This window comes from Dendrobates tinctorius, unplaced genomic scaffold (assembly GCF_039654945.1).
Source record: "Dendrobates tinctorius isolate UK_male_01 unplaced genomic scaffold, ASM3965494v1 ptg000135l, whole genome shotgun sequence".
Classification (NCBI taxonomy): domain Eukaryota; kingdom Metazoa; phylum Chordata; class Amphibia; order Anura; family Dendrobatidae; genus Dendrobates; species Dendrobates tinctorius.
Window position 1 is genome coordinate 13,301,747 of NW_027361803.1, and position 16,920 is coordinate 13,318,666.

A 16,920-nucleotide genomic window follows, 5' to 3' on the forward strand; every position below is an offset into this window, starting at 1 on the left:
CCACCCTAGACTCCTCGGTATAAGCCCCTCTCCTCCTTTAGACCACTAGGGAGCAAAACACGAACCCTCCTCATGTACCCTAGACTCCTAGGTATAAACTCCTCTCCTCTAAGCCACCAGGGAGCAAAACACATGAACCTTCCTCATGTAACCTAGACTCATAGGTATAAACCCCTCTCCTCCTCCAGACCACCAGGGAGAAAAACACACGAACCCTCCTCATGTAACCTAGACTCATAGGTATAAACCCCTCTCCTCCTCCAGACCACCAGGGAGCAAAACACATGAACCTTCCTCATGTAACCTAGACTCATAGGTATAAACCCCTCTCCTCCTCCAGACCACCAGGGAGAAAAACACACGAACCCTCCTCATGTAACCTAGTCTCATAGGTATAAACCCCTCTCCTCCTCCAGACCACCAGGGAGAAAAACACACGAACCCTCCTCATGTAACCTAGACTCATAGGTATAAACCCCTCTTCTCCTCCAGACCACCAGGGAGAAAAACACACGAACCTTCCTCATGTAACCTAGACTCATAGGTATAAACCTCTCTTCTCCTCCAGACCACCAGGGAGCAAAACACACGAACCTTCCTCATGTAACCTAGACTCATAGGTCTAAACCTCTCTTCTCCTCCAGACCACCAGGGAGCAAAACACACGAACCTTCCTCATGTAACCTAGACTCATAGGTATAAACCTCTCTTCTCCTCCAGACCACCAGGGAGAAAAACACACGAACCTTCCTCATGTAACCTAGACTCATAGGTATAGACCCCTCTTCTCCTCCAGACCACCAGGGAGAAAAACACACAAACCTTCCTCATGTAACCTAGACTCATAGGTATAAACCCCTCTTCTCCTCCAGACCACCAGGGAGAAAAACACACAAACCTTCCTCATGTAACCTAGACTCATAGGTATAAACCTCTCTTCTCCTTCAGACCACCAGGGAGCGAAACACACGAACCTTCCTCATGTAACCTAGACTCATAGGTATAAACCCCTCTTCTCCTCCAGACCACCAGGGAGCAAAACACACGAACCCTCCTCATGTAACCTAGACTCATAGGTATAAACCCCTCTTCTCCTCCAGACCACCAGGGAGCAAAACACACGAACCCTCCTCATGTAACCTAGACTCATAGGTCTAAACCTCTCTTCTCCTCCAGACCACCAGGGAGCAAAACACACGAACCTTCCTCATGTAACCTAGACTCATAGGTATAAACCCCTCTTCTCCTCCAGACCACCAGGGAGCAAAACACACGAACCTTCCTCATGTAACCTAGACTCATAGGTATAAACCTCTCTTCTCCTCCAGACCACCAGGGAGCAAAACACACGAACCATCCTCATGTAACCTAGACTCATAGGTATAAACCCCTCTTCTCCTCCAGACCACCAGGGAGCAAAACACACGAACCCTCCTCATGTAACCTAGACTCATAGGTATAAACCTCTCTTCTCCTCCAGACCACCAGGGAGCAAAACACACGAACCCTCCTCATGTAACCTATAGGTATAAACCCCTCTTCTCCTCCAGACCACCAGGGAACACCACACGGACCCTACTCTTCCTCCATTGATGGTTATACTTTTTTCTTTGCTGTCGATCACCTGGGAATACATATTCTCTCTGTGATACCCCGGGGTCTCCGGACCATTAGGAATTAATCCCTCTTGTCACTCAGAAGCACCCGGGAGTATTTTTCACCTCTAGATGGCAGATACAGGGGGCCGTATATAGACCACCGCAGCTGCAGCTCCGGATACGACGCTGAACCTTTGTTTCTATTATTTTTCCCTCCTTTCTTCAGAGGCGTCTGTGACCTCCAGACTGGAGCTGATCAAATCGAAAGCCCTCGAAATGTGCCAGGAGACTGTGACCCGATCGGAGCAGGCGTACAAAGACCTGGACATGTGGCAGGGAGCGCAGTTTCTGGCGGAGATGTCAAGGTAAAGTTCTCCATGGTGCGCGGAGTCGGCGGGGGCATTTATCGCTCCTTCACACGGGGCGGAATCTGCAAGAGATACATTGTAGAATTCACAACGGATCTTGTGACTTTTTTGGTGGGAATTTGCCATGGACCCAGTCACGTTCCCAATACTCACATGTACGGCTCATCCAGTGATTGCAGCTGGGTAACCCCCATATAGCCTCCGTATACCCACTCATCTACCCTCTGTATACCCCGCCGTATACCCACCCATCTACCCTCTGTATACCCCGCCGTATACCCTCTGTATACCCCTCCGTATATGCCTTGTGTACCCCCTGCTTATTCCCCGTATACCCCCTGAATACCCTCCGTATACCCACCCATCTACCCTCTGTATACCCCGCCGTATACCCTCTGTATACCCCTCCGTATATACCTTGTGTACCCCTTGCTTATTCCCCGTATACCCCTGTATACCACCTGAATGCCCTCCGTATACTCCCCATATACTCCCCGTATACCCTCCGATCGATAACGCTGGGCTGTACCTCTGTCCTCGCAGTATCGGGAAGCTGATCCAGATCGCTCATTACTGCGTTGAAACCAAAACGAAGATACAACACGAACTCGTCCTGGAGAAAAGCGACTTCTACATAAACGCAGATATAAAAGTGCTGCCTGATCCAGTGCCGCAACCCCCTCCCCCACCAGTAGAGAGCGCCACAGGGGCAGCCCTCACCGTTTCTCAGCTCTATCGACTTCTCAAGCTGTTTTTACAGGTGGCTCCGGGCGGTGAGTTCTGTGTATAGTGTACAGGATTTGTAAAAGTGTTAGATATTAAAGGGAAACAAATTTGTCATTTAGACACTGCACCGGCCACAGATACCCCCATTTACACACTGCACCGGCCACAGATGCCCCCAGTTACACACTGCACCGGCCGCAGAAGCCCCCAGTTACACACTGCACCGGCCGCAGAAGCCCCCAGTTACACACTGCACCGGCCACAGATACCCCCAGTTATACACTGCACCGGCCGCAGAAGCCCCCAGTTACACACTGCACCGGCCACAGATGCCCCCAGTTACTGCACCGGCCGCAGAAGCCCCCAGTTACACACTGCACCGGCCACAGATACCCCCAGTTACACACAGCACCGGCCACAGATACCCCCAGTTACACACTGCACCGGCCACAGATACCCCCAGTTACACACTGCAACGGCCACAGATGCCCCCAGTTACACACAGCACCGGCCACAGATACCCCCAGTTACACACTGCACAGGCCACAGATACCCCCAGTTACACACAGCACCGGCCACAGATACCCCCAGTTACACACTGCACCGGCCACAGATACCCCCAGTTACACACTGCACCGGCCACAGATACCCCCAGTTACACACAGCACCGGCCACAGATGCCCCCAGTTACACACTGCACCGGCCACAGATACCCCCAGTTATACACTGTACCGGCCACAGATGCCCCCAGTTATACACTGTACCGGCCACAGATACCCCCAGTTACACACTGCACCGGCCACAGATACCCCCAGTTACACACTGCACCGGCCACAGATACCCCCAGTTACACACTGCACCGGCCACAGATGCCCCCAGTTACACACTGCACCGGCCACAGATACCCCCAGTTACACACTGCACCGGCCACAGATGCCCCCAGTTACACACTGCACCGGCCACAGATACCCCCAGTTACACACTGCAAGGGCCACAGATGCCCCCAGTTATACACTGCAAGGGCCACAGATACCCCCAGTTATACACTGCAAGGGCCACAGATACCCCCAGTTATACACTGCAAGGGCCACAGATGCCCCCAGTTATACATTGCACCGGCCGCAGAAGCCCCCAGTTACACACTGCACCGGCCACAGAAGCCCCCAGTTACACACAGCACCGGCCACAGATACCCCCAGTTACACACTGCACCGGCCACAGATACCCCCAGTTACACACTGCACCGGCCACAGATACCCCCAGTTACACACTGCACCGGCCGCAGATGCCCCCAGTTATACACAGCACCGGCCGCAGATTCCCCAGTTATACACAGCACCGGCCACAGATGCCCCCAGTTATACACTGCACCGGCCGCAGATGCCCCCAGTTATACACTGCACCGGCCGCAGATGCCCCCAGTTATACACAGCACCGGCCGCAGATGCCCCCAGTTATACACAGCACCGGCCGCAGATGCCCCAGTTATACACTGCACCGGCCGCAGATGCCCCAGTTATACACAGCACTGGCCGCAGATGCCCCAGTTATACACTGCACCGGCCGCAGATGCCCCCAGTTATACACTGCACCGGCCGCAGATGCCCCCAGTTATACACAGCACCGGCCGCAGATGCCCCAGTTATACACTGCACCGGCCGCAGATGCCCCAGTTATACACTGCACCGGCCGCAGATGCCCCAGTTATACACAGCACTGGCCGCAGATGCCCCAGTTATACACTGCACCGGCCGCAGATGCCCCAGTTATACACAGCACTGGCCGCAGATGCCCCAGTTATACACAGCACCTGCCGCAGATGCCCCAGTTATACACAGCACTGGCCGCAGATGCCCCAGTTATACACAGCACTGGCCGCAGATGCCCCAGTTATACACAGCACCTGCCGCAGATGCACGCTTACATTCTGTGCCTATAGAAGATGGACCCGCACAGGCCCCTAGTACAACCTGCCCCCTTATCTGATCTGTAGAGAAAGCTGTAAATTTTCAGCAGAGGGGTGAGCCCTGGAGCTCCTGCACTCAATGCCATTATCTGCTCTTTTTCCTACAGGACTTATGTCAAGCAAGTTATTTTCGGAGCTTCTGATGGATCTGACCTCGGTGCCTCTCGGAGACGACACGCTGCCCGACATGTGGATGCATCTGTCACTGTCAGAGGTGAGGTTACACTTACAACGAATTTATGGGGTTCCTGGACAGATTGGTGGTGATAGATCGGAACAGAGGTGGTGATGGATGGGGGAAGAGATGGTGATAGATGCGTGCAGAGGTGGTGATGGATTGGAGCAGAGGTGGTGATAGATCAAGGCAGAGGTGGTGATAGATCGGGGCAGAGGTGGTGATAGATCGGGGCAGAGGTGGTGATAGATCGGAGCAGAGGTGGTGATAGATCGGGGCAGAGGTGGTGATAGATCGGGGCAGAGGTGGTGATAGATCGGAGCAGAGGTGGTGATAGATCGGGGCAGAGGTGGTGATAGATCGGGGCAGAGGTGGTGATAGATCGGGGCAGAGGTGGTGATAAATCGGGGCAGAGGTGGTGATAGATCAGAGCAGAGGTGGTGATAGATCGGAGCAGAGGTGGTGATGGATCGGGGCAGAGGTGGTGATAGATCAGAGCAGAGGTGGTGATGGATCGGGGCAGAGGTGGTGATGGATCGGGGCAGAGGTGGTGATAGATCGGGGCAGAGGTGGTGATAGATCGGGGCAGAGGTGGTGATAGATCAGAGCAGAGGTGGTGATAGATCAGAGCAGAGGTGGTGATAGATCAGAGCAGAGGTGGTGATGGATCGGGGCAGAGGTGGTGATAGATCGGAGCAGAGGTGGTGATGGATCGGAGCAGAGGTGGTGATAGATCAGAGCAGAGGTGGTGATGGATCGGGGCAGAGGTGGTGATAGATCGGAGCAGAGGTGGTGATAGATCAGAGCAGAGGTGGTGATAGATCGGAGCAGAGGTGGTGATGGATCGGGGCAGAGGTGGTGATAGATCGGAGCAGAGGTGGTGATAGATCAGAGCAGAGGTGGTGATAGATCGGAGCAGAGGTGGTGATGGATCGGGGCAGAGGTGGTGATAGATCAGAGCAGAGGTGGTGATGGATCGGGGCAGAGGTGGTGATGGATCGGGGCAGAGGTGGTGATAGATCGGGGCAGAGGTGGTGATAGATCGGGGCAGAGGTGGTGATAGATCAGAGCAGAGGTGGTGATGGATCGGGGCAGAGGTGGTGATGGATCGGGGCAGAGGTGGTGATAGATCGGGGCAGAGGTGGTGATGGATCGGGGCAGAGGTGGTGATAGATCGGGGCAGAGGTGGTGATAAATCGGGGCAGAGGTGGTGATAGATCAGAGCAGAGGTGGTGATAGATCGGAGCAGAGGTGGTGATGGATCGGGGCAGAGGTGGTGATAGATCAGAGCAGAGGTGGTGATGGATCGGGGCAGAGGTGGTGATGGATCGGGGCAGAGGTGGTGATAGATCGGGGCAGAGGTGGTGATAGATCGGGGCAGAGGTGGTGATAGATCAGAGCAGAGGTGGTGATGGATCGGGGCAGAGGTGGTGATGGATCGGGGCAGAGGTGGTGATAGATCGGGGCAGAGGTGGTGATGGATCGGGGCAGAGGTGGTGATAGATCGGAGCAGAGGTGGTGATAAATCGGGGCAGAGGTGGTGATAGATCAGAGCAGAGGTGGTGATGGATCGGGGCAGAGGTGGTGATGGATCGGGGCAGAGGTGGTGATGGATCGGGGCAGAGGTGGTGATGGATCGGGGCAGAGGTGGTGATAGATCGGAGCAGAGGTGGTGATGGATGAATCCAGGCCTTGTTGCTTTCTCACAATCCCCTCTATTGTACATGGTGGGCCATTTATATGGATGCACCTAAATAAAATGGGAATGGTTGGTGATATCAACTTCCTGTTTGTAGCAGATTAATATATGGGAGGGGGGGTCTTTTCAAGATGGGTGGTGACCATGGCGGCCATTTTGAAGTCGGCCCACCCAGGTGTATCCATATAAATGACCCACCCTGTACTATAGTATGATAAACTAACACAATACAGGGGACAGATAATACTGCCAGACCGGGCCCTAATATCACTGCCCCAATGTACGGAGGAAGCAAATTCTGCAAATCTATACACACATTAGTCTTAAAGGGAATGTCCAGCTGTTACCTCTATGTTGGAGTTTGGTTCCAGCCTTATCTGCTCCTCCACGTCTTGTAAAATGAGGCGCAAAACTCCATCCACCATCTGAGTGTTATTCCAACTGTGTCCAGGTCCAGGACATGACCTCCGCGCTGTCAGACGGCTCCGATTATGTAAACTGGAGAAAGTTCTTGTTATCAGCGTCATATCCCTGGCCGTACCCGTCTCTGCCCGAACTCCTGAGGACCCTGCAGAGATTCAAGGATGCAGATGACAGAGGAAGCGGCATCATTCACCAAGAGCTCTACAGTCAGGTGACGGAGGAAGTAGAAAAGAATCTCTTCAGAATAGATGTAGCATACACTACATTACTGATCTTGAGTTACATCCTGAATACTGCAGAGCTGCACTCACTATTCTGCTGGTGCAGTCACTGTGTACATACATTACATTACTGATCCTGAGCTACATCCTGTATTATACCCCAGAGCTGCACTCACTATTCTGCTGGTGCCGTCACTGTGTACATACATTACATTACTGATCCTGAGCTACATCCTGTATTATACCCCAGAGCTGCACTCACTATTCTGCTGGTGCAGTCACTGTGTACATACATTACATTCCTGATCCTGAGTTACATCCTGTATTATACCCCAGAGCTGCACTCACTATTCTGCTGGTGCCGTCACTGTGTACATAATTACATTACTGATCCTGAGTTACATCCTGTATTATACTCCAGAGCTGCACTCACTATTCTGCTGGTGCAGTCACTGTGTACATACATTACATTACTGATCCTGAGTTACATCCTGTATTATACTCCAGAGCTGCACTCACTATTCTGCTGGTGCAGTCACTGTATACATACATTACTGATCCTGAGTTACATCCTGTATTATACTCCAGAGCTGCACTCACTATTCTGCTGGTGCAGTCACTGTATACATACATTACTGATCCTGAGTTACATCCTGTATTATACTCCAGAGCTGCACTCACTATTCTACTGGTGCAGTCACTGTGTACATACATTACATTACTGATCCCGAGTTACATCCTGTATTATCCTCCAGAGCTGCACTCACTATTCTGCTGGCTCTGTTTCCTCTTCTATTTAGAGGTTACCTATATTCCTCTTTCCCCTGTTAGGTGGCGCTGTGGTTTACAGGAGATTCTGAGGACACCGATCCTGAAGACCCAACAGAGAACCTTCCATTTAACAGACTGGAGCATCTGATGAGGGTAGACTGTAATAAAGACATAACTGGTTCATTAAAACAATTCTCTAAAGCGGAATCTTCCTCCAAACTTTTACAGGATCTTCCCACAGCTGAGGATTTGCTACAATTGTATCCAGTGCAAACAATGCTCTGTGAGCTGAACATATGGGCAGCAGCTGCACAGATCTCTGCTGCTTTGTTACAATGTATCAGTCTGAAGTCTGGAATATATAGAGAATTATCTGGGCTGGATACAAATGTAACAAAACCTCAGCTGTGAGGAACGCTAGTCCTGTCCTGGGTCGGCCTCTACGATTTCATCCACCGACAGCAAACTTTTTTTTGCCCAAAAATCCCGTAAGGTGGTTGACTCAATACAGGCAACCCATTTAATATAAGGGCATAGATCAGTTGATTGTCGCAGGTCTGTTACTGTCTGCAGCATCGATAGAGGAATATAATATCACACGCTGCCGTTAGGTCCCTCTTTCTGGGTGATGCGTCCATGAGGCCACTGACATCTGGTGGGCAGCAGGGTGGGAGGCGAAGCTCCTGTATTACATTCATTTTATTCATTTTGTAATCTAATTTATTAGTTTTCTATCTTTTATTCTGTTTTATGTTTTTTTTTCCTTTTTATTCTATTTTCTTGCATTGTATTTTCTTTTTGCTTATACAGCATGATATTAGTTTTTTTATCTATTTTTACTGTATTATAATAGTTTTTATCTTTTTATCCTGTAGTATAATTTTTTTTTATCTTTTTATACAGTATTATATTAGTTTTCTTTCTTTTATATAGTGTATTTTAATCATTTTCCCTCCCTTTATACTGTATTATAATAGTTTTTCCATCTTTGTATCTTGTATTGCGTTACTGTTCTTTTACTGTATTCTATTTTTTCTCTCTTTTTCTGTTGTATTATATTAGTTTATTTTGTACATTATATCAGATTTCTATGTTTTTATACAGCATTATAAATAGTTTTTATCTTTTTATTCTATAGTATAATAGTTCTGTATGTCTTTTTATACGGTATTATATTGGTTTTCTATTTTTTATCCTGTTCTATCAGAGGTTTTTTTTTAGTGTATTAATGCTGTATTATAATACTTAAATATTTTTATCCTGTATTGTATTACTTTTCTATGTTATACAGTATTATATTTTTTCTATGTTTTTTTTAACCGGTATTATACTAGTTTTTAGCTTTCTATAGTGTAGTATAATTTTTTTTTATCTTTTTATTCTGTAGTATAATAGTTTTGTATATCTTTTCATACAGGTATTGTATTAGTTTTCTATCTTTTATACTATTAGATTATAATTTTCTGTCCTTTTATAGGTGTTTTTTATAGTTTTTTTTATCATTTTATCTTGTATTTTAAGTTTTTTCTATCTTTTTAGACAGTATTATATTAGTTTTCCATCTTTTATACAGTTAGATAGTAGTTTTCTTTCTTTTTATAGGTCTTTGAAAGCTCTTTTACAGTTTTTATCTTTTTATACTGTATTATAGTATTTTTTATATCTTTTTTTAGACAGTATTAATTTTCTATATTTTATACGGTTATATAATGTTTTTTTTTATAGTGTATTATAATAGTTTTTTCTATTTTTTTATACAGTATTATATTAGTTTTCTATCTTTTATACTGTTAGATAGTAGTTTTCTTTCTTTTTGTTTGTTTTTATATTTCTTTTTTATAGTTTTTATCATTTTATACTGTATTATAGTAGGTTTTTTTTATATCTTTTCAGACGGTTATTTTTCTTTCTTTTACACTGTTATATAATGGTTTTCTTTCTTTTTATTGTGTATTAAAATAGTTTTTTTTATCTTTTTATCCTGTATTATAAGTTTTTTCTATCTTTTTATACAGTATTATATTAGTTTTCTATCAGTTAGATAGTAGTTTTCTTTCTTTTATAGGTCTTTGATAGCTCTTTTTTATAGTTTTTATCTTTTTATACTGTATTACCGTAGTATTTTATATATTTTTAGACAGTATTAATTTTCTATATTTTATACTGTTATATAATAGTTTTCTTTCTTTTTATTGTGTATTATAGTAGTTTTTCTTTCTTTTTATAAGTATTATATTCGTTTTCTATCTTTTTACTGTTAGATAGTAGGGTAGTTTTCTTTCTTTTGTAGGTTTTTTTATAGTTCTTATAGTTTTTTTCTTATTAGACTGTATTACATTACTTTTCTCTCTTTTACTGCATTTTGTACGTTTCTTTCTCTTTTTATACAGTATTATATTATGTTTTATACAGCTCTGTAATAGTTTCCTATTTTTTTAATACTGTATTATAATTTTTTTTATACTTTTTTTTTTTTTATTTGTTCAGTTTTTCTTTCACCTGTTTGCTGAGAGCACACAGCCGCCTCGTCTTGACTACACCGATATGTTGCTCTATTTTGCTTCTCATCCGAACCCGCTGGAAGGTTTCTATCGAGCATTAAGCGTCACAATCGGGAGAGCGGTCCTGAAGCCTCTGGATGATAACCTGCTCGTAAAGGTATCGGCTCCGACAGACGTCTCACCCCCACCCTCCAAAATTTCCCAATTGAAAAAAATATGCGTAAATCTCCCACCCCCTCCAGTAGCCAATCTCTGTATACAGAAGTGTCATGTGACCTCAGCAGCCAATCACTGCCCTCAGATATTTGCTCAGCGTTTGGCTGCAGCGTTCATATGACGGTACAGCTGCTGTGGTGATGTGAACAGAGGCGGTGCTGGACTTACCTCCCCTGCGGGGGGGGTACTATGGGATTAGCGTTGTTTTTGGGTAGCTCCCCTATATAGAGTCCTCTTCTCATACCGTGCAAATTGCCTCTTCAGAAAGAAAGAGGACTTTTACTCTACAGCGCCACCTATTGGTAGTAGCGATCCTACAAGTCACAATCAACCCTTTAACGAGTCTTGTAGTATGACTTAGGATACAAGCCAAACCAGAATCTCAATTTGCAGACACGATCATACCGATCATTTTCAGTCTTTTCCAGCCATGGATACCGTAGAAGGGACTACTGAAGGAGTAACAGTGAATGATGGGGGTGATATCGCCCCAGACACAGAACAGCCAACCGTCACATTACAGGAGGTTCTGCGCGTCTTTCAGCATGGCGCCGGAGATGATGGGGATACTCACAGGTTTCGTCAGCTGGAGAGAGAAGCAAATCATCGCCATAAGGTTAGATGTGATCACAGAGGTGTGGGTGCTTAGCGGGCACTCGGGGGACCCGATATAAGGGGGAGGGGGCCTTATTATTATACAATAATGGAGAAGGTGTTGTCTGAGCACAGGACATTTTGTATCAGTCCCCGTAGGGGACTTGAGCTTGTGATCTATTGATCGACTGTGCAATACACAGTACTGCAGTATTATGGCAGTGTACTGTAACATTACACGGGCTCAAACTACATCAGCTACTGTCTGGTTCTAGCCTCCATGTTGTACAGAGCAGGCGCAGGACCTGAGCCTGCTCCGTACAGCTGTATCGCACGGTTGACGTACATGAACGGCAGCTGTCACCAGGAGGGATTAAAGAGGACCACAGAGATGAGATATGTACCTGCTGACCATTTTTTTTTTTAGAGGATCACACCCACGAACACTCATCCGGCAGCGCGCGCTCCCAGCCTTCCTGAGAGGGGAGAAATCTGCTGACACAGACTTCTCTCCCCTGAAAGAAAAGGGATCAGGTGTCAAAATGTTAAGTCCTCGATCATTCTTTGCCCTAATATCAGTGTCGGGAGGCCCCCGTACACATCGGATCTGCGGGTTCGGAGGATTTTCATTCTTCGTGTATGGGGTCTTGTCCCATATATCCCGGCTTTGTTGCAGATGGTTGCAGCAGATTTTCTGTGTATCGCATCTTATCAAAGATTTGCTGCAAATCACATGGATTTATGCCCCATCCCGAATGTCACTTGTGAAATAGTAATATTGTTTTCCTTTCTTCTTCTAGATAATCAAGAACATATTGCAGGAGATGAGCCCCGACGCTGCGGGCCGTGTGTCTCTCCCCGCTCTCCTCACACACCCCGTCTTTCATGAACTCATTGAAGATTGTCAACTTTATAAACTCTCGGTGAGTAAATTATTACATCCGCTATAATGCCTAGAAAGGGGTTCTCCGCCTAGACGCTACATTACAGGGACCAGATGTTATATGGATCAGATGTTACAAGGACGACAAGGTACAGGAACCAGACTTTACAGAGCAGGACCATACGCTACAGGGACCATACATTATACACTCACTGGCCACTTTATTAGGTACACCATGCTAGTAAGGGGTTGGACCCCCTTTTGCCTTCAGAACTGCCTCAATTCTTCGTGGCAGAGATTCAACAAGGTGCTGGAAGCATTCCTCAGAGATTTTGGACCATATTGACATGATGGCATCACACAGTTGGCGCAGATTTGTCGGCTGCACATCCCTGATGCGAATCTCCCGTTCCACCACATCCCAAAGATGCTCTATTGGATTGAGATCTGGTGACTGAGGAGGCCATTTGAGTACAGTAAACTCATTGTCATGTTCAAGAAACCAATCTGAGATGATTCGAGCTTTATGACATGGCGCATTATCCTGCTGAAAGTAGCCATCAGATGTTGGGTACATTGTGGTCATAAAGGGATGGACATGGTCAGCAACAAAACTCAGGTAGGCTGTGGCGTTGCAACGATGCTCAATTGGTACCAAGGGGCCCAAAGAGTGCCCAGAAAAAATTCCCCACACCATGACACCACCACCACCAGCCTGAACCGTTGATACAAGGCAGGATGGATCCATGCTTTCATGTTGTTTACGCCAAATTCTGACCCTACCATCCGAATGTCGCAGCAGAAATCGAGACTCATCAGACCAGGCAACGTTTTTCCAATCTTCTACTGTCCAATTTCGATGAGCTTGTGCAAATTGTAGCCTCAGTTTCCTGTTCTTAGCTGAGAGGAGTGGTACCCAGTGTGGTCTTCTGCTGCTGTAGCCCATCTGCCTCAAAGTTCGACGCACTGTGCGTTCAGAGATGCTCTTCTGCCTACCTTGGTTGTAACGGGTGGCAATTTGAGTCACTGTTGCCTTTCTATCAGCTCGAACCAGTCTGCCCATTCTCCTCTGACCTCTGGCATCAACATGGCATTTCCGGCCACAGAACTGCCGCTCACTGGATTTTTTTTCTTTTTCGGACCATTCTCTGTAAACCCTAGAGATGGTTGTGCGTGAAAATCCCAGTAGATCAGCAGTTTCTGAAATTCTCAGACCAGCCCTTCTGGCACCAACAATCATGCCACGTTCAAAGGCACTCAAATCACCTTTCTTCCCCATACTGATGCTCGGTTTGAACTGCAGGAGATTGTCTTGACCATGTCTACATGCCTAAATGCACTGAGTTGCCGCCATGTGATTGGCTGATTAGAAATTAAGTCTTAACACACAGTTGGACAGGTGTACCTAATAAAGTGGCCAGTGAGTGTATAAAGCAGATGTTACAGGGACCAGGCATCACATGGACCACATAGTACATGGACCACGTTACAGGGACCAGACATTACAGGGACCAGGCATCACATGGACCACATAGTACATGGACCACGTTACAGGGACCAGACATTACAGGGACCAGGCATCACATGGACCACATAGTACATGGACCACGTTACAGGGACCAGACATTACAGGGACCAGGCGTCACATGGACCACATAGTACATGGACCAGACAATACGTGGAGAAGACGTTACAGGGACCAGACGTTACAGGAACCAGACGTTACAGGGACCATACATTATATAAATCAGATGTTACAGGGACCAGGCATCACATGGACCACATAGTACATGGACCAGACAATACGTGGAGAAGACGTTACAGGAACCAGACGTTACAGGGACCATACATTATATAAATCAGATGTTACAGGGACCAGGCATCACATGGACCACATAGTACATGGACCACGTTACAGGGACCAGACATTACAGGGACCAGACATTGCGTGGACCAAACAATACATGGAGCAGACGTTACGTGGACCAGACAATACGTGGAGCAGATGTTACAGGGACCAGACTCTGCATGGACCAGACTCTGCATGGACCAGACTCTGCATGGATCAGACTCTGCATGGATCAGACTCTGCATGGATCAGACTCTGCATGGACCAGACGCTGCATGGACCAGACGCTGCATGGACCAGACGCTGTATGGACCAGACCGCATGGACCAGACGTCAAATCTACCAAATAGTACATGGACCATATGTTGCATGGACCAGACGCTGCATGGACCAGATCGCATGGACCAGACGTCACATCTACCATATAGTGCATGGACCAGACGCTGCATGGACCAGACCGCATGGACCAGACGTCACATCTACCATATAGTACATGGACCAGACGTTACATGGACCAGACGCTGCATGGACCAGACGCTGCATGGACCAGACGCTGCATGGACCAGACGTCACATCTACCATATAATATATGGATCAGGCGTTGCATGGACCGGATGTTGCATGAACCTGGCGTTGCCTGGGTCAGACGTCATATCTACCATATAGTACATGGACCAGACGCTGCATGGACCAGACCCTGGATGGACCAGACGTCACATCTACCATATAATATATGGATCAGACGCTGCATGGACCAGACGTTACGTGGAGCAGACGTTACGTGGACCAGACAATACGTGGAGAAGACGTTACAGGGACCAGACGTTACAGGGACCATACATTATATAAATCAGATGTTACAGGGACCAGGCATCACATGGACCACATAATACATGGACCACGTTACAGGGACCAGACATTACAGGGACCAGACGTTACGTGGACCAAACAATACATGGAGCAGACGTTACGTGGACCAGACATTACGTGAAGCAGACGTTACTGTGACCAGACTCTGCATGGACCAGACTCTGCATGGACCAGACGCTGCATGGACCAGACGTCAAATCTACCATATAGTACATGGACCATATGTTGCATGGACCAGACGCTGCATGGACCAGACGTCACATCTACCATACAGTGCATGGACCAGACGCTGCATGGACCAGATCGCATGGACCAGACGTCACATCTACCATACAGTGCATGGACCAGACGCTGCATGGACCAGACGCTGCATGGACCATATCGCATGGACTAGACGTCACATCTACCATATAGTACATGGACCAGATGTTACATGGACCAGACGCTGCATGGACCAGACGCTGCTTGGACCAGACGTCACATCTACCATATAATATATGGATCAGGCGTTGCATGGACCAGATGTTGCATGAACCTGGCATTGCCTGGATCAGACGTCATATCTACCATATAGTACATGGACCAGACACTGCATGGACCAGACCCTGGATGGACCAGGCGTTGCGTGGACCACCATGTAATGTTATGATTCCTATGTGAGAATGCATTGCCAGACACAACAGCTGGGGTCACTGAACCATAACCATGAGCGTCCCCCCCCCCCATCCCAACCGAACCGATTACTGAGCTATCTGCATGACTGTTCAATATGGACAGATGTGTTGCATTCCCTAAACCAGCACGTGTGGGCATTAGAGAGACTTTTTAAGAGCTGCTTGTGCTTGAGAGGACTTGGTACAACCATTCTGCCCCTTTTATTCACCTGCATGGACTCTCCCTTTTACAGGGGTAAAGAATATTACTGCTTTTATTCTGTTTACAATTCATTTTTTTCCCTTGAATTGCAAACTAAATATCCTGAATTAGAAAAACATGGCTGCTTTATTCCAGAAACAGCGCCACCTATGTCTACAGGTCGTGTCTGGAATTGCAGCTCAGCTCTATCGGAGCAGTACTAGCTTTTCTAGTACAACCTTAGAGAATGTGCACAAAGTTTTGTCTTTTTTTGTGGCAGGATATCCAGGACATACTTGAGAAGACTAAAGCCACGCAGATGAATGAAGGAGACAGCGTGACAACCAGCTCCACTGCATCACGACCATGTTATCTGTAATCCTGAGCCCTGAGTGGTTTATACTTCTCTACTTTTTTTTTTAATGCTTGGGGAAAAAGAAACCTCTTCCCGGCATGAGAATGGATCACTGATAATAAAGCAGCGTGTTATATCTGTATATGAGGCTCAGTAGGATTTTTCTTCACTCCCATCTGCAATTCCTCTTTGGCTTCTGCAGCTGAGAAGTGCTTAAATTACCTGCACTACACTGAGGTTTTCTATGACAGCTTTACTGTATAGATTGGGACAGAATCAGCTTAGCTCGGCTCAGTCTTCTATGTCAGAGGGGGATATTCCAGATTTACATTACAGAGCTATGCCGAAATCAAGATTTATCCTTAAAGCGCACCTGTCATTTCATAAGAATATGTGTGTACATGAGTAATGACAATATTTCTAGGCATTATGTGGCTTGTCACCAGTTTTCTCCACTTCACACTTTCTAATTTTCAATTGCCTCTAAGCTAGTGGGTGAAAACCAGCTGCTATGATGTCTCTCATACATAGCACACAGAGACATGAGGGATCCCTGCTAATCTGTTTTTACTCAGCACATGTTCAAAAGCAGCTGCAGCTTGCAGGACATTATACAGCAGTACTGAGCAGTGTAGATGTGAATCCAGCACTGGAGTCAATTAAAACACTTACAAGAAAGCAATAAATATACAAAAAAAAAAAACACGAAAAAACACCAATGCTACAATACTAAAAAGTAAGTAACAGGTATACTCCCATATCAATGTTTAAACACCAAAAAAACAAGGAGCAATAATACCACAATAAAATAATGTCAAAATAAATATTTTTATTATTAATTCAATATTTT

General features: G+C 46.7%; 1 protein-coding gene across 2 annotated transcripts in view; it reads left to right on the forward strand.

Moving 5' to 3' along the window:
* The window catches only part of SPEF2 (sperm flagellar 2), a 127,444-nt gene extending 111,232 nt beyond the window's left edge, over positions 1-16,212 (forward strand). For both annotated transcript variants that reach the window (XM_073543926.1, XM_073543927.1), the window contains 9 exons: positions 1,825-1,963; positions 2,510-2,739; positions 4,766-4,872; positions 6,984-7,166; positions 8,008-8,100; positions 10,435-10,605; positions 11,083-11,280; positions 12,059-12,181; positions 15,996-16,212. In XM_073543926.1, the coding sequence (XP_073400027.1) occupies positions 1,825-1,963; positions 2,510-2,739; positions 4,766-4,872; positions 6,984-7,166; positions 8,008-8,100; positions 10,435-10,605; positions 11,083-11,280; positions 12,059-12,181; positions 15,996-16,094 (1,343 nt within the window). In that variant the 3' untranslated portion in view covers positions 16,095-16,212. The remainder of the gene's footprint in view (positions 1-1,824; positions 1,964-2,509; positions 2,740-4,765; positions 4,873-6,983; positions 7,167-8,007; positions 8,101-10,434; positions 10,606-11,082; positions 11,281-12,058; positions 12,182-15,995) is intronic.
* Positions 16,213-16,920: the final 708 nt, after the last annotated feature.